At 49.1% G+C, this 18,758-nt stretch overlaps 2 protein-coding genes across 2 annotated transcripts in view; both read right to left on the bottom strand.

The window, feature by feature from the left end:
* The window catches only part of znf598 (zinc finger protein 598), a 72,451-nt gene extending 67,297 nt beyond the window's left edge, over positions 1-5,154 (bottom strand). The window contains exon 1 of the mRNA XM_045215955.1: positions 4,692-5,154. Coding sequence (XP_045071890.1) covers positions 4,692-4,862 — 171 coding nt within the window. The 5' untranslated portion in view covers positions 4,863-5,154. The remainder of the gene's footprint in view (positions 1-4,691) is intronic.
* A 2,950-nt stretch (positions 5,155-8,104) lies between these two features.
* On the bottom strand, positions 8,105-17,886 carry ccdc97 (coiled-coil domain containing 97). The gene is given in 6 exon segments (XM_045215948.1): positions 8,105-8,357; positions 10,238-10,619; positions 12,298-12,552; positions 16,137-16,296; positions 17,177-17,341; positions 17,500-17,886. Coding segments are annotated over 6 exon segments (1,248 nt in total). The 5' UTR covers positions 17,674-17,886; the 3' UTR covers positions 8,105-8,245.
* Between the last annotated feature and the right edge of the window lie 872 nt (positions 17,887-18,758).

Here is an 18,758-nt window from a genome sequence, read left to right as displayed (position 1 = left end):
CAGCTGGAGTGGTGTAAAGCTCGCCGCCATTGGACTCTGGAGCAGTGGAAACGCGTTCTCTGGAGTGATGAATCACGCGTCACCATCTGGCAGTCCGACGGACTAATCTGGGTTTGGCGGATGCCAGGAGAACGCTACCTGCCCCAATGCATAGTGCCAACTGTAAAGTTTGGTGGAGGAGGAATAATGGTCTGGGGCTGTTTTTCATGGTTCGGGCTCGGCCCCTTAGTTCCAGTGAAGGGAAAGCTTAACGCTACAGCATACATTCTAGACGATTCTGTGCTTCCAACTTGGTGGCAACAGTTTGGGGAAGGCCCTTTCCTGTTTCAGCATGTCAATTAACCCGTGCACAAAGCGAGGTCCGTACAGAAATGGTTTGTTGAGATCGGTGTGGAAGAACTTGACTGGCTTGCACAGAGCCCTGACCTCAACGCCTGCGTCATGCCGTGTTGACGTGCTAGTCGGAACTAGGAAACTCAGAAATGTCCAACTTGCTAATAGCTAAGCTAAACATAGATTCACATGGTTCATCAGTCGCTCTGTGAACGACGATAACTTCAGAACAAAGTTTACTACTAATACAAAGTTGTCAATGTCTTTGCAATTGATACAAACACGCTAGGTATAAAAAGCTATTACAAATGAAAACTGAGATGAATGCATTTAAATATAAACAGTAGGCTATCGGCCCATTTCAAGCATATTGAAATACAGTTCATGTTCAATCAATTGACTTCTATTTAGCTACTTGTGCTTTTCACTACTGTCTGTAATTTGTCAATATATGTCATGTGTAGCCTAACATGCGAGCAATGATGTGCCAAATCAGTGATTTAGTGCATTTTTATTGAGTAAACATTAGACCTAATGTCTCTCTAGGAGCTGATCCGTCGTCAGTATTGTGAAATTATTATAAATGTTAAAGGTAATATTTGAATGGAGAAAACTGATTCTAGAGCAGTCAGTATCGAAACACGCTCCAACGACGCACTTAACGACCGCTCTCTCTGCGTGGTGTTTGGGGGAAACGGCATGACGACCGCTCTCTCTGCGTGGTGTTTTGGGGAAACGGCATGACGACCGCTCTCTCTGCGTGGTGTTTTGGGGAAACGGCATGACGACCGCTCTCTCTGCGTGGTGTTTTGGGGAAACGGCATGACGACCGCTCTCTCTGCGTGGTGTTTGGGGAAACGGCATGACGACCGCTCTCTCTGCGTGGTGTTTTGGGGAAACGGCATGACGACCGCTCTCTCTGCGTGGTGTTTTGGGGAAACGGCATGACGACCGCTTCTCTGCGTGGTGTTTTGGGGAAACGGCATGACGACCGCTCTCTCGCGTGGTGTTTTGGGGAAACGGCATGACGACCGCTCTCTCTGCGTGGTGTTTTGGGGAAACGGCATGACGACCGCTCTCTCTGCGTGGTGTTTTGGGGAAACGGCATGACGACCGCTCTCTCTGCGTGGTGTTTTGGGGAAACGGCATGACGACCGCTCTCTCTGCGTGGTGTTTTGGGGAAACGGCATGACGACCGCTCTCTCTGCGTGGTGTTTTGGGGAAACGGCATGACGACCGCTCTCTCTGCGTGGTGTTTTGGGGAAACGGCATGACGACCGCCTCTCTGCGTGGTGTTTTGGGGGAAACGGCATGACGACCGCTCTCTCTGCGTGGTGTTTTGGGGAAACGGCATGACGACCGCTTTCTCTGCGTGGTGTTTGGGGAAACGGCATGACGACCGCTCTCTGCGTGGTGTTTTGGGGAAACGGCATGACGACCGCTCTCTCTGCGTGGTGTTTTGGGGAAACGGCATGACGACCGCTCTCTCTGCGTGGTGTTTTGGGGAAACGGCATGACGACCGCGCTCTCTGCGTGGTGTTTTGGGGAAACGGCATGACGACCGCTCTCTCTGCGTGGTGTTTTGGGGAAACGGCATGACGACCGCTCTCTCTGCGTGGTGTTTGGGGGAAACGGCATGACGACCGCTCTCTCTGCGTGGTGTTTGGGGAAACGGCATGACGACCGCTCTCTCTGCGTGGTGTTTTGGGGAAACGGCATGACGACCGCTCTCTCTGCGTGGTGTTTTGGGGGAAACGGCATGACGACCGCTCTCTCTGCGTGGTGTTTTGGGGAAACGGCATGACGACCGCTCTCTCTGCGTGGTGTTTTGGGGAAACGGCATGACGACCGCTCTCTCTGCGTGGTGTTTGGGGAAACGGCATGACGACCGCTCTCTCTGCGTGGTGTTTTGGGGAAACGGCATGACGACCGCTCTCTGCGTGGTGTTTTGGGGAAACGGCATGACGACCGCTCTCTCTGCGTGGTGTTTTGGGGAAACGGCATGACGACCGCTCTCTGCGTGGTGTTTTGGGGAAACGGCATGACGACCGCTTCTCTGCGTGGTGTTTGGGGGAAACGGCATGACGACCGCTCTCTCTGCGTGGTGTTTTGGGAAACGGCATGACGACCGCTCTCTGCGTGGTGTTTTGGGGGAAACGGCATGACGACCGCTCTCTCTGCGTGGTGTTTTGGGGAAACGGCATGACGACCGCTCTCTCTGCGTGGTGTTTGGGGGAAACGGCATGACGACCGCTCTCTCTGCGTGGTGTTTGGGGAAACGGCATGACGACCGCTCTCTCTGCGTGGTGTTTTGGGGAAACGGCATGACGACCGCTCTCTCTGCGTGGTGTTTGGGGAAACGGCATGACGACCGCTTCTCTGCGTGGTGTTTTGGGGAAACGGCATGACGACCGCTCTCTCTGCGTGGTGTTTTGGGGGAAACGGCATGACGACCGCTCTCTCTGCGTGGTGTTTGGGGAAACGGCATGACGACCGCTCTCTTGCGTGGTGTTTTGGGGGAAACGGCATGACGACCGCTCTCTCTGCGTGGTGTTTGGGGAAACGGCATGACGACCGCTCTCTCTGCGTGGTGTTTGGGGAAACGGCATGACGACCGCTCTCTGCGTGGTGTTTTGGGGAAACGGCATGACGACCGCTCTCTCTGCGTGGTGTTTGGGGAAACGGCATGACGACCGCTCTCTGCGTGGTGTTTGGGGAAACGGCATGACGACCGCTCTCTCTGCGTGGTGTTTGGGGGAAACGGCATGACGACCGCTCTCTCTGCGTGGTGTTTGGGGAAACGGCATGACGACCGCTCTCTCTGCGTGGTGTTTTGGGGGAAACGGCATGACGACCGCTCTCTCTGCGTGGTGTTTGGGGAAACGGCATGACGACCGCTCTCTGCGTGGTGTTTTGGGGAAACGGCATGACGACCGCTCTCTCTGCGTGGTGTTTTGGGGAAACGGCATGACGACCGCTCTCTCTGCGTGGTGTTTGGGGAAACGGCATGACGACCGCTCTCTCTGCGTGGTGTTTTGGGGAAACGGCATGACGACCGCTCTCTGCGTGGTGTTTGGGGAAACGGCATGACGACCGCTCTCTCTGCGTGGTGTTTTGGGGAAACGGCATGACGACCGCTCTCTGCGTGGTGTTTGGGGAAACGGCATGACGACCGCTCTCTCTGCGTGGTGTTTGGGGAAACGGCATGACGACCGCTCTCTGCGTGGTGTTTGGGGGAAACGGCATGACGACCGCTCTCTCTGCGTGGTGTTTGGGGAAACGGCATGACGACCGCTCTCTGCGTGGTGTTTGGGGAAACGGCATGACGACCGCTCTCTGCGTGGTGTTTTGGGGAAACGGCATGACGACCGCTCTCTGCGTGGTGTTTTGGGGAAACGGCATGACGACCGCGCTCTCTGCGTGGTGTTTTGGGGAAACGGCATGACGACCGCCTCTCTGCGTGGTGTTTTGGGGAAACGGCATGACGACCGCTCTCTCTGCGTGGTGTTTTGGGGAAACGGCATGACGACCGCTCTCTGCGTGGTGTTTTGGGGAAACGGCATGACGACCGCGCTCTCTGCGTGGTGTTTGGGGGAAACGGCATGACGACCGCTCTCTCTGCGTGGTGTTTGGGGAAACGGCATGACGACCGCTCTCTCTGCGTGGTGTTTGGGGGAAACGGCATGACGACCGCTCTCTCTGCGTGGTGTTTTGGGGAAACGGCATGACGACCGCGCTCTCTGCGTGGTGTTTTGGGGGAAACGGCATGTTACATCTTCGGCCGTTGTAGGAAAGATGGATAGTTAAAACACTCAAAATTCCATCGCTCTCGGGAAACCGGGCCCCGGTCAAATAATCTGTGGCTAGGTCCAGGGAGGGGGGTGACTGTCCCGTCGCCGCTAGTAAATTAGAAACTGGCATTACATAACCACCACCCATCATGACAGCTCCCTCATAAGACACAGATGTGACCTTACATGGCCTTATCGCAACTGTTACATACTTATTAGTTACCTGGTGACAATAACACATTTATTTTATAACTAACCTCATTGTTCTATTTGTGATAACACTCAAGCTAACGTTAGTCGTTAACGCGTTAGCTAGCTAGGTAATTTAACTGAGTGGGGGGGGGGGTAGCCAGTGGCTGACTATTACCACTTACAAACTACAAATATAATGTCTTAACTTTCACGAACAGTTATCTAGCTAAATAAAAACCGATGACTAGCTAGTTAGTTAGTCAGTCAGTCAGTGAGTGAGATTCTAGATACGTAGCTGGCTAGCAAGCTGGCCAGACATCACGGCCTGTACTGTCACGGCGCATCCCCGGCGCCAGAGTAGTCGGGACGCCGTACCTTGTCGAGCTCCTCCCGGCAGACGGCGCAGTACTTCTGGTCGCACAGCACCCTCATTTTGGTAGAGCAGCGGTAGCACACCGGGTGATCGCATTTTCCCAGGGCAAAGATGTCGAGCTCCTGACAACACAGAACACAGTTCCGCTCGTAGTTGTTAGATGTTGATTCCATGGCAGTTAAAAAAAAGGCACAAAACTGATTTATATTTGGTTTCCGGGCTGAATCGCCGACGTTAGGGAGTAGCTGGGGTTGCTAAACAGCGGCAATTAGTTAAAAGAAGCAGATATCGTCTGTATTTGTAATGACACGGAAGTCCTAAAGTCACTCAGGCTGGCCAACGCTGAGATTCACTGGTGTATAAACTATAAGGATAAACTGTTCACTGGTTGTCGCCAAATGCTGAGATTCACTGGTGTATAAACTATAAGGATTGACTGTTCACGGGTTGTCTAGAGTGTGCTTCGCCTACACGAGGCATTGGCGTTCATTGCACAGGCGGGTCCTCTGACATCTCCACATGCCTGTCTCAGTGACTCAGAGCATTTCATATGATTCTTTATGTAAATCCGAGACACTCCATTTAGTATGGGGATGTATTAATTTGTGGATGTCCATCATCCATTTCATATGTTACGAATTTTATGTTACGAATTCCAATGTGTTGTGGCAGACGTTAACTAGGTCAGGGGAAGGGTTCGCTTAAAGGGTTAAGTTAATGCTTCCCAGCCGAAACAGTTCAGTAGACTTCCTGCATATATTATGAAGACGTTTTTGTTCGGTTTGAACTTTGGTTAGTTTTGCGGCTGTTCGGGCACACAACATTTTTCAGCAGGCAAGCCGAAGTCTGCTCCCCTTCGTCGGTGACTGGCCAACAGAAGGGATTCTTCTATTAAGTGTGTTGTCCTTCAACGAGAGACCGTGCTATTGCCGCTTTTATTCTCGTTTTTGAAGCAAGTATGTGAGCACACTCCTTAGGCTCGCCTCGGCGCCAGCCGAACTGAAGGGTGCTGACGCCTTTAGCTAACATGCAAAGTAGGTCAAAAGTAGTTGAAAAGTTGCTAAAACGCTCAAGTTGTCTGCCAACATTTGGGTTAACCCTAACCCTAAGTAAACTTTGTCCTATGCAACCCTACCAAACTAAACATATCATAGTAAATTGAGTATTCCGGATTTCCATGTACTATGTTACGTCTAGTCTGAGAGACCAGGCTGGTCTGTCTAGTCTGGAGGGATTTACCATAGTTACCGCAGCCAGGCCACAAAGTCATAAACCGCGACTATTTATAAAATGTCTCTTCTTAAAATGGCATTTTAACCTTAACCACCCTCCTAACCTTAAAGGAAGACCAAAAAACTAATGTTTGTTTTCAATCATTTTTAAGACCATTGTAATGAAACAGACAGTGGAGTGCGACTCGAACCCTCAGCTTTCTGGCCCGAAGCCCAGTGCACCATCCACTGTGTCACATTTACATTTTACATTTTAGTCATTTAGCAGACGATCTTATCCAGAGCGATTTACATGAGCATTTAGGGTTAAGTGCCTTGCTCGAGGGCACATCGACAGATTTTTCACCTAGTCTGCTCGGGGATTAGAACCAGCGACCTTTCGTTTACTGGCACAACGCTCTTAACCACTAAGCTACCTGCCGCCCATGAGGATGCTAATGTTGCATTGTCGACGTTAGTGTGCTTCGGGACAGAAGGTTGAGGGTTCGACGAACCACACTCTCTCTCTGTGTTGTTGTTGTCGGACGTGATCTGACCATCCTCGAGGTCAGCTCGTTCCTGTAAGAGGACGCGCTCTTTTAATGGAGGGAGTTGTGTAGGGACCCTGGTTTATAAGCGCGGATATGAACTCAGCCACTTGAACATGCTTTTGTGTCACAGTGGATGGCGCGCTGGGCTTCCCTTTGAGGGTTCCTTCTGCCTCAAAGTTCAGCATACGTTGTTAACCAGTTTATAATACCAATAAGGCACCACGGGGGGGGGTGATATATGGCCAATATACCATGGCTGAGGGCTGTATCCCAGGCACTCCGCGGTGCGTCGTTATTAAGAACAGGCTAATGAACCACCTTAGCCGTGGTATATTGACCTTATAACACACCTCCTCAGGCCTTATTGCTTAATTATGAACCAGGTAGTTTGGGTCCTGGATGCTGATTGGCTGAAAGCCGTGGTATATCAGACACTGAGGGGGTTCGATGAATCTGTCTCGGGCACCCATGAAGGCATTTGGCATCGGTTGAAAGTTGATTGCATTCAATTTGGAACCAGGCTGCCTCCCAGGCATGAGCCAGGTGCCCCCCCGTTCAAAGCCCACTGGGAAGTCGACTCAAAACATAAGTGACATAATTAAGCATGTGCAATAATTTGTAGGATTCTGTTTTCCCCATGCAAAAGTAATTTGCTTTTGTTAAAAACGCTTTATCTGCCTTCCCAAAAAAAAAATTCGAACATTTATTTTATGGAAAAGAGATGTTTCTGGACGATGCACCATGCTGCCTTGTTGACAAAATGACAGAGCGGCACAGATGACTGTTTGATTTGAGAAGGGTGCTCCTCCCTCATGGCGTGACGGGCCTTTGCCTCAGCATAATCGGAACCGCCCGTTATAAACCGGGTGGTTTGGCTCCTGGATGCTGATTGGCTGAAAGCCGTGGTATATCAGACAATATGCCATGGGTGTGACGCAAAACTAATTGTTTACTGTTCTAATTACGTTGGTAACCTGTTGATAATAGCAATACGGCTCCTCGGGGGTATATGATCAATTGGGTAGAGCATGGCGTTCGCAACGGCAGGGTTGTGGGTTCGATTCCCACGGGGGGGCAGTATGAAAATGTATGCACTCACTAACTGTAAGTCGCTCTGGATAAGAGCGTCTGCTAAATGACTAACATGTAAAACGTAAATAACACAGCTAAGGGCTGTATCCAGGCTGTACTCAGTGTTGCGTTGTGACTAAGAACAGCCCTTAGCTGTGGTATATTGGCCATATACCGCACCTCCTTGGACCTTATTGCTTAAATATAAGACTGGTCTAGTGAACCATAAGACTGGTAATTACATGGGTGGGGCAATCATGAACACTCTTAATGTATTGGATTCATTAGCTAGTTGGATTTCAATCCAATCCCTGAACGTGTTCTCAGCCACCAATGGAATGGAAAAAATCCCTCTGATATAAAACATTTAACTGATTTCACTCCTGGAACCCGATTTCCACCTGTTTTCAGCCCTTTCAAATACTAACTCTTCATTGAGTTGCTGAGACTCAGTTGCAATCAGCTCTCGGTGACTCATCCAGAAAAACTTCAGTGGCCGGTGTTGACAGCAGGGTGTGGTGTATTGCAGGTCCAAACTAAAACTAGGAACTAGTTAGAAATAATTCAAACTGACTAACAACGTACGTAAACAGACATGATTTATTGCTATCCATACAAACTAACGGAAATATTAAATGAATGTGATTAAACAAAAAAGAGTAGAAACATTATAGTTGAGTTATTAGAGGTTATATCGTATTTACAGTCCAATAACAACTGCTGTCATGACATCACAACATCTTCCTCTTCCTCCTCCTCCTCATCGAAGTACTTCTCCTCTGCATCTCTGTTGACGATGTCCAGGTTGTCGTAGTCGGGGTTCCCATCCACTTCACTGTAACACACACACACACACACACACACACACACACACACACACACACACACACACACAAGCTAGTAAAGTAGTGTGAGTTCAGTCTGTGTACTGACCTGTAGTTGTGGGTTAGTCAGTCATTCAGTTAGTCAACCAGTTAGCCAACCCTGTTAGTCATTCAGTTAGTCAACCCTGTTAGTCATTCAGTTAGTCATCCCTGTTAGTCATTCAGTTAGCCAACCCTGGTAGTCATTCAGTTAGCCAACCCTGTTAGTCATTCAGTTAGTCAACCCTGTTAGTCATTCAGTTAGCCAACCCTGGTAGTCATTCAGTTAGCCAACCCTGTTAGTCATTCAGTTAGTCAACCCTGTTAGTCATTCAGTTAGCCAACCCTGTTAGTCAAACCTGTTAGTCATCCCTGTTAGTCATTCAGTTAGCCAACCCTGGTAGTCATTCAGTTAGCCAACCCTGGTAGTCATTCAGTTAGCCAACCCTGGTAGTCATTCAGTTAGCCAACCCTGGTAGTCATTCAGTTAGTCAACCCTGGTAGTCATTCAGTTAGCCAACCCTGGTAGTCATTCAGTTAGTCAACCCTGGTAGTTATTCAGTTAGCCAACCCTGGTAGTCATTCAGTTAGCCAACCCTGGTAGTCATTCAGTTAGTCAACCCTGGTAGTCATTCAGTTAGCCAACCCTGTTAGAACATTCAGTTAGTCAACAATGTTAGTCATTCAGTTAGTTGACCCAGTTAGTCATTCAGTTAGTCGACCCAGTTAGTCATTCACTTAGTCTACCCAGTCAGTCAACCCAGTTAGTCAGCCAGCCAGCTACTGACCTGTAGTTAAAGTCTTTGTCGTGTCCGTCCAGGAAGCAGTCAGCCAACCCAGTTAGTCAGCCAGCCAGCTACTGACCTGTAGTTAAAGTCTTTGTCGTGTCCGTCCAGGAAGCAGTCAGCCAACCCAGTTAGTCAGCCAGCCAGCTACTGACCTGTAGTTAAAGTCTTTGTCGTGTCCGTCCAGGAAGCAGTCAGCCAACCCAGTCAGTCAGCCAGCCAGCTACTGACCTGTAGTTAAAGTCTTTGTCGTGTCCGTCCAGGAAGCAGTCAGCCAACCCAGTCAGTCAGCCAGCCAGCTACTGACCTGTAGTTAAAGTCTTTGTCGTGTCCGTCCAGGAAGCAGTCAGCCAACCCAGTTAGTCAGCCAGCCAGCTACTGACCTGTAGTTAAAGTCTTTGTCGTGTCCGTCCAGGAAGCAGTCAGCCAACCCAGTTAGTCAGCCAGCCAGCTACTGACCTGTAGTTAAAGTCTTTGTCGTGTCCGTCCAGGAAGCAGTCAGCCAACCCAGTCAGTCAGCCAGCCAGCTACTGACCTGTAGTTAAAGTCTTTGTCGTGTCCGTCCAGGAAGCAGTCAGCCAACCCAGTTAGTCAGCCAGCCAGCTACTGACCTGTAGTTAAAGTCTTTGTCGTGTCCGTCCAGGAAGCAGTCAGCCAACCCAGTCAGTCAGCCAGCCAGCTACTGACCTGTAGTTAAAGTCTTTGTCGTGTCCGTCCAGGAAGCAGTCAGCCAACCCAGTCAGTCAGCCAGCCAGCTACTGACCTGTAGTTAAAGTCTTTGTCGTGTCCGTCCAGGAAGCAGTCAGCCAACCCAGTTAGTCAGCCAGCCAGCTACTGACCTGTAGTTAAAGTCTTTGTCGTGTCCGTCCAGGAAGCAGTCAGCCAACCCAGTCAGTCAGCCAGCCAGCTACTGACCTGTAGTTAAAGTCTTTGTCGTGTCCGTCCAGGAAGCAGTCAGCCAACCCAGTTAGTCAGCCAGCCAGCTACTGACCTGTAGTTAAAGTCTTTGTCGTGTCCGTCCAGGAAGCAGTCAGCCAACCCAGTCAGTCAGCCAGCCAGCTACTGACCTGTAGTTAAAGTCTTTGTCGTGTCCGTCCAGGAAGCGTTGGTACATCTGAGTGAAGAACTCGTCCCTGAGCAGTGCTTTCTCCTGGGGGGTCGGCTCACAGCCCTCTGCCCCCAACCCTCCACCTGGAGGCAACACACACACAGAACCACCCTGAGCAGTGCTTTCTCCTGGGGGGTCGGCTCACAGCCCTCTGCCCCCAACCCTCCACCTGGAGGCAACACACACACAGAACCACCCTGAGCAGTGCTTTCTCCTGGGGGGTCGGCTCACAGCCCTCTGCCCCCAACCCTCCACCTGGAGGCAACACACACACAGAACCACCCTGAGCAGTGCTTTCTCCTGGGGGGTCGGCTCACAGCCCTCTGCCCCCAACCCTCCACCTGGAGGCAACACACACACAGAACCATGAGACGTGCTCTGAAGAGTTCAACAAGGGTTCTGTTCGCGGCGAACATGTTCCTTAGTAGTGGTGATGCACCAATGACATCCCTCTTACATCATCGACACGCAAAAAATCCATTGCCAAAACCTGAAAGCTAGCTTCACGTCCTCTGTGTGTCACGAATGTTGATTACAAGTACATTTGAACTTCCTCTGCAGATTGTCTGTGGAACAAAATGAGACCAAATATCCCAAAGAGCATATTAATAAACAGACTTTCCAGACGTGGGTCTGCTGCGGACCTTCTTCCCCTCCTCCGTCAGTAGAAAAGTCCCCCACAAGTTATGGCTTGCTTGCGCACATATGGCCCACGTGCAGGACTTTTGTTTTGAAACGAGGTGAAGCAGAAAGGAAGTGAGATGTCTGGCACCTCTTTGGAAAGTCTTCATTATGTTCCGTTGGATATTTGGTCTCAGATTCTGGGCTATATAAGAAGCAATCCCGCTGACAATAGACAGAGAAACATCCAACTTGGAATTGTATTCAACCTTGGTGACAGACGGACCGTATATGTTTTCATTAATACAGACATACGGGACTGTGTTGTCCAAGGGACAGCACATGAACATTGGCGCTACTTAGTAGTAACACTTTCTTAGTAACAATGAGTTGAATTAACATTTCAAAAATGTTACAACCGCAAATAGGTAATTTTTTGTATGGATCACTGTGGCATTTTAGAGGCAATAATCAAAAGTGAAAATGCCGTTGCTATTCTCACTAGATGTAACAGATCTCTACATTTTACATTTTAGTCATTTAGCAGACGCTCTTATCCAGAGCCACTTACAGTTAGTGAGTGCATACATGTTTTTTTGTTTTTTTTTCATACTGGCCCCCCGTGGGGAACGAACCTACATCCCTGCCGGCCAAACCCTCCCCTACCTTGGACGACGCTGGACCAATTGTGCGCCGCCCATGGGTCTCCCGGTCGCGGCCGGCTGCGACAGAGCCTGGACTCGAACCAGGATCTCTAGTGGCACAGCTAGCACCGCGATGCAGTGCCTTAGACCACTGCGCCACTCGGGAGTTCAAAACTGTTCGCTGCTCTGGCACCCCAATGGTGGAACAAGCTCCCTCACGACGCCAGGACAGCGGAGTCACTCACCACCTTCCGGAGACATTTGAAACCCCACCTCTTTCAGGAATACCTGGGATAGGATAAAGCAATCCTTCTACCCCCCCCTTACCCCACCCCCCCAATAAAAATAAAATAATAATAATATTGTAAAGTGGTTATCCCACTGGCTATCATAAGGTGAATGCACCAATTTGTGAGTGGCTCTGGATAAGAGCGTCTGCTAAATGACTCACTAACTGGAAGTCTCTCTGGATAAGAGCGTCTGCTAAATGACTCACTAACTGGAAGTCTCTCTGGATAAGAGCGTCTGCTAAATGACTCACTAACTGGAAGTCTCTCTGGATAAGAGCGTCTGCTAAATGACGTCAATGTAAAATGTGAGTGGACACATTAAATGACGTTGCTATTCTAACTACATGTAACAGAACCCTACAGTTAGACCCCAAATAGACACTTACCTTCGCTGCAGACACTACCTTCTCAAACTGTTAGCCAACTCTAGCGAACGTTGGCAAACTATTTCCCTTGTGTCTTACCCTGCTCCTCCTCCTGTGCGTTCTCCTCCCTGTCCTGCTCCTCCTGCAGCCGGCTCTGGATCAGTCTCTCCTGGTAGGAGCTGAGGAGGAGGTGGGCCAGTCCCCCCCCAGCTCCCCGCTCCTCCCCCGCTCCTCCCTGCATGGCCTCTAGGGAGCGATGTAGCAGCTCTTCCTCAGTCAGGTATTGGCCGATGTATTGCTCATACAGTAAGGGCTCCCGGCCTCTCATCTGGTCCTCGCTGAAGTACTGGCCCTCTGGGGGGGTTAGAGACATGTTGAAGTACTGGCCCTCTGGGGGGGTTAGAGACATGTTGAAGTACTGGCCCTCTGGGGGGGTTAGAGACATGTTGAAGTACTGGCCCTCTGGGGGTTAGAGACATGTTGAAGTACTGGCCCTCTGGGGGGTTAGAGACATGTTGAAGTACTGGCCCTCTGGGGGGTTAGAGACATGTTGAAGTACTGGCCCTCTGGGGGTTAGAGACATGTTGAAGTACTGGCCCTCTGGGGGTTAGAGACATGTTGAAGTACTGGCCCTCTGGGGGGTTAGAGACATGTTGAAGTACTGGCCCTCTGGGGGGGTTAGAGACATGTTGAAGTACTGGCCCTCTGGGGGTTAGAGACATGTTGAAGTACTGGCCCTCTGGGGGTTTAGAGACATGTTGAAGTACTGGCCCTCTGGGGGGGTTAGAGACATGTTGAAGTACTGGCCCTCTGGGGGGTTAGAGACATGTTGAAGTACTGGCCCTCTGGGGGGTTAGAGACATGTTGAAGTACTGGCCCTCTGGGGGGTTAGAGACATGTTGAAGTACTGGCCCTCTGGGGGTTAGAGACATGTTGAAGTACTGGCCCTCTGGGGGTTAGAGACATGTTGAAGTACTGGCCCTCTGGGGGGTTTAGAGACATGTTGAAGTACTGGCCCTCTGGGGGGGTTAGAGACATGTTGAAGTACTGGCCCTCTGGGGGGTTAGAGACATGTTGAAGTACTGGCCCTCTGGGGGGTTAGAGACATGTTGAAGTACTGGCCCTCTGGGGGTTAGAGACATGTTGAAGTACTGGCCCTCTGGGGGTTAGAGACATGTTGAAGTACTGGCCCTCTGGGGGGGTTAGAGACATGTTGAAGTACTGGCCCTCTGGGGGGTTAGAGACATGTTGAAGTACTGGCCCTCTGGGGGGTTAGAGACATGTTGAAGTACTGGCCCTCTGGGGGGTTTAGAGACATGTTGAAGTACTGGCCCTCTGGGGGGTTAGAGACATGTTGAAGTACTGGCCCTCTGGGGGGTTAGAGACATGTTGAAGTACTGGCCCTCTGGGGGGTTAGAGACATGTTGAAGTACTGGCCCTCTGGGGGGGTTAGAGACATGTTGAAGTACTGGCCCTCTGGGGGGGGGTTAGAGACATGTTGAAGTACTGGCCCTCTGGGGGGGGTTAGAGACATGTTGAAGTACTGGCCCTCTGGGGGTTAGAGACATGTTGAAGTACTGGCCCTCTGGGGGGTTAGAGACATGTTGAAGTACTGGCCCTCTGGGGGGTTAGAGACATGTTGAAGTACTGGCCCTCTGGGGGGGTTAGAGACATGTTGAAGTACTGGCCCTCTGGGGTTAGAGACATGTTGAAGTACTGGCCCTCTGGGGGTTAGAGACATGTTGAAGTACTGGCCCTCTGGGGGGTTAGAGACATGTTGAAGTACTGGCCCTCTGGGGGGTTAGAGACATGTTGAAGTACTGGCCCTCTGGGGGTTAGAGACATGTTGAAGTACTGGCCCTCTGGGGGGTTTAGAGACATGTTGAAGTACTGGCCCTCTGGGGGGTTAGAGACATGTTGAAGTACTGGCCCTCTGGGGGGTTAGAGACATGTTGAAGTACTGGCCCTCTGGGGGTTAGAGACATGTTGAAGTACTGGCCCTCTGGGGGGTTAGAGACATGTTGAAGTACTGGCCCTCTGGGGGGTTAGAGACATGTTGAAGTACTGGCCCTCTGGGGGGTTAGAGACATGTTGAAGTACTGGCCCTCTGGGGGGTTAGAGACATGTTGAAGTACTGGCCCTCTGGGGGGGGTTAGAGACATGTTGAAGTACTGGCCCTCTGGGGGGTTAGAGACATGTTGAAGTACTGGCCCTCTGGGGGGTTAGAGACATGTTGAAGTACTGGCCCTCTGGGGGTTAGAGACATGTTGAAGTACTGGCCCTCTGGGGGGTTAGAGACATGTTGAAGTACTGGCCCTCTGGGGGTTAGAGACATGTTGAAGTACTGGCCCTCTGGGGGGGTTAGAGACATGTTGAAGTACTGGCCCTCTGGGGGGGTTAGAGACATGTTGAAGTACTGGCCCTCTGGGGGGGTTAGAGACATGTTGAAGTACTGGCCCTCTGGGGGGTTAGAGACATGTTGAAGTACTGGCCCTCTGGGGGTTAGAGACATGTTGAAGTACTGGCCCTCTGGGGGAGTTAGAGACATGTTGAAGTACTGGCCCTCTGGGGGTTAGAGACATGTTGAAGTACTGGCCCTCTGGGGGTTAGAGACATGTTGAAGTACTGGCCCTCTGGGGGAAAGATAAAGATTGATTGACCAGAGACATGTTGAAGTACTTTTTGGGTACTTCAGATGATCACAGTAATTATCTCTGGCCCTCTGTGTGGCCTCATCACATATACAATATATAAAATAAATAGAATGAAAAAGCTGTAAGACATTATCCAAAATATAAACCATCAACTTAGTGAATACCACTGGTGTTTAATATGAGGGTTTCAGCATGAAATATCCTTTATATACATTTTTACACACTTTCATTTATTTTACTATGTCAATATATCTTTGTTGTAAATATTTTGGTGCCAAACTGGTGACAGTTGTGAAAAAAGTAAATAGTTGTAAGAGTTGCAGAATTAATTGAAAATAATGCCATTGTTGATTAGAAGCTTTTTTCATTAATTAGGCTATTTTCTCTGGAACCATCTGGTCTATCAACTAATTTAGAAACTCATGGACAATATGGACACATAAAAAAATGAATACTATATATATATATATATATATATATTTTGTTTTTTACAAGTTATTCATGTATAAATTACTAAAGTTACCATAGATTGCCATAGATTACCTGTTAATTACCCAAATTACCGAAGATTGCGGTAACTTTGGTAAATTACCTAGCAGCAGTGTAAAGTACTTAAGTAAAAATACTTTAAAGTACTACTTAAGTCGTTTTTTGGGGTATCTGTACTTTACTATTTATACTTTTACTTCACTACATTCCTAAAGAAACTAATGTACTTTTTACTCCATACATTTTCCCTGACACTCAAAAGTACTAGTTACATTTTGAGTGCTTAGCAGGACAGGAAAATCAAGAGAACATCCCTGGTCATCCTCTGATCTGGCGGACTCACTAAACACACGTTGCGTTTGTAAATGTCTGAGTGTTGGAGTGGACCCTGGTGCCGTCTGATTTGCTTCATATAAGGAATTTGAAATGATTTATACTTTTACTTTTGATACTCAAGTATATTTTAGCAGTTGCATTTACTCTTGATCCTTCAGTATTTTAAAACCAAACACTTTTAGACTTCTACTCAATTAGTATTTTACTGGGTGACTTTCACTTGAGTCATTTTCTATTAAGGTATCTTTACTTTTCCTCAAGTATGACAATTGGGTACTTTTTCCCACCACTGATTACCAGTAGCTTTGCAACCCTAGACCTGGGTGAGTATCAGTGTTTGTGATTAGTTGTGAGGACTGAGTACCAGGGTCTCTGATTGGTCCTGAAGACTGAGTACCAAGGTCTCTGATTGGTCCTGAAGACTGAGTACCAAGGTCTCTGATTGGTTGCTAGGCTCACCCCTCTGCAGTTCCCTGAGGGCAGCGTAGCGTTGGTTGCGTACCCGGGTCCTGTTGGAGTGTCCCGCCTCTCTCCGCCTCACCTCCCGGCAGTAGTGCTGCGCCCGGGGGTCAGAGGTCAAGTGGCAGAACGCTGACAGGTGCTGTGGCTTCAGGTGGGCCTGGGGGAGACGGTTAGAGGTCAGAGGTTAGGGTAGAGAGTCAAGTGGCAGAACGCTGACAGGTGCTGTGGCTTCAGGTGGGCCTGGGGGAGACGGTTAGAGGTCAGAGGTTAGGGTAGAGAGTCAAGTGGCAGAACGCTGACAGGTGCTGTGGCTTCAGGTGGGCCTGGGGGAGACGGTTAGAGGTCAGAGGTTAGGGTAGAGAGTCAAGTGGCAGAACGCTGACAGGTGCTGTGGCTTCAGGTGGGCCTGGAGGGAGACGGTTAGAGGTCAGAGGTTAGGGTAGAGAGTCAGATGGCAGAATGCTGACAGGTGCTGTGGCTTCAGGTGGACCTGGGGGAGACGGTTAGAGGTCAGAGGTTAGGGTAGAGAGTCAAGTGGCAGAATGCTGACAGGTGCTGTGGCTTCAGGTGGACCTGGGGGAGACGGTTAGAGGTCAGAGGTGCTGGGGGAGCAGGGGTCAGTCATATGTCAGTCTCTATACAATACCAAGTCATACTCAGGCCAGTTTCAGATACAGAGATACTGTATGAATACGGTAAGTGAATACGGTGAGTGAATACGGTGAGTGAATACGGTAAGTGAATACGGTAAGTGAATACGGTGAGTGAATACGGTGAGTGAATACGGTAAGTGAATACGGTAAGTCAATGAGATGGAAAAGCATTCGTGTCTCCAAAACAATAAGTGTCAAGAATTTGTCACGAAATATAGATTTCAAACATACTTTGTTTTATTAACTTTATAAGCTTTTATTTAATCAGTGGAGCCCAATTTGAGACCAGGGTCTCATCTTCAAATGGTGCCCTGAGACCATAAGAGAGAGTAGGAAAGGAAGAGAAAAGCCCAGTTCTGGTTCTGGTAAGGTTGTTAGGGTTACCTGGTAACGCTCCAGGAACACCAGGGGCTTGGTCCGGTACTGTCCCAGCAGCTCCTCTCTCCGCTGGGCTAAGGTCAACTCTGCCTCACCTACCTGCTGGCTCTTCACCTGGATACCACTCACAGCCACCACCTCCACCATGGCACACACACCGCTGGGGTCCGCCTGGGAAGACACACACAATCCTTGCAGCGCACTTGTCTTGTGTGTTCGTCAATTCCCTGTCATTCACCGGTTGGGTAGCTAGATAGTTCACACATTAACGTCACAGATGAAAGGGGGGCTTCGTTATCAATATCTCTCTCCTTGTTGCTGCTTCTCACCTGGTTGTCCTGCGGCTCGTCCTCCTCGGTATTGGCGGTTGCAGAGCAGCTAGAAGCGGGTCCGGTTCCCCTGGGGTCGGGCTGTGGTCGCCGGGGATCGGGCTGTCTGCAGGCCGCTGGTTCAACGTTGACAGGCGGACTTGGCTCGGGAGGAGGGTCGATCTCCCCCCACATGGCTGGTAGCACAATGACTAAACCTCTATGGTCTACTAGTAACGTTAGAGCAGACGGAAGGTCCCTCTTTCTTGGAAAAATAATTTTGTCTTAACGAGACTAATCTGATAAATACAGGTTGAATACAATTTTAGAATTGTCACTGCATTTCAAGGTTTCTAAACCTTTTGCATTTTTTGCTATTTCGAAAATGTCGCTTCGTGGTCCGTCGTTGTTATCAGTCCCCTGTTTACCAAGGTACATAGCTCAAGGTTCCTACCACAAACGTTATGGTTCCTTATTTTTTCTATTTTCTTCCTTAAACTTTTCCAATTATACAAACATATACGGAAGTTGAATTATACATTCAAAATGCATATTTAACAAAGAACATAACCAAACACACAGGTTTAAGAATATATGACCAAGACGAGAGCTATTCAATATATTTTTTAACAAACGGCAGATCTTAGACTGTATACTGTACAATCAAATATACATGTCATATCAGCTTGTATGTATCAAAGGCAGCAATGAGGTTCAGGGCATGTTTGTTTTGAACAAATCTTAATGACTGCACAAAAATATCAAGCTTTCGCTCAAAAATCTATAATAAGGGGGTAGACTTCAACATTTGTGTAAATAATTAGGCTAATACAATTAAATTGTTGACCAGGAAAGTTAAATCATTATCATCTTGAAATGATGCAAATGTTTTCTTTCTCATATCACTCAATTTGGCTCTGCTCATCGATCCAAGCACCTAGACCTCACTACAGCACTACAGTGTCAAAACATGGTATTCAGCCCAACCTAAAGAGTGTGTAGTGTTTGGTATAGGACTCAGTGGTGGTGGCACTCATTCCTGACTAGTCTCTTCATGGCAGTCTACCTGTTTTTCTACGAGTGCACTACTTCTCAAGCTGCAGATCATCACCACTACCATCCACTACTTCATCATGGTGCTCATATTCTTCCTCTTCACAAGGGAGTCAAAACAGTACCACACTCCTCAAGGCTAGACTCTGTAACAGGTTTTAAGTCAACAACAGGACCACACTACTCAAGGCTCTGTAACAGGTTTTAAGTCAACAACAGGACCACAC

Source organism: Coregonus clupeaformis, unplaced genomic scaffold (assembly GCF_020615455.1).
Source record: "Coregonus clupeaformis isolate EN_2021a unplaced genomic scaffold, ASM2061545v1 scaf0565, whole genome shotgun sequence".
In the NCBI taxonomy this organism is placed as follows: Eukaryota; Metazoa; Chordata; class Actinopteri; order Salmoniformes; family Salmonidae; genus Coregonus; species Coregonus clupeaformis.
Note: the sequence above shows the minus strand (reverse complement) of the source record. Positions and strands in the feature narration are given on the sequence as shown.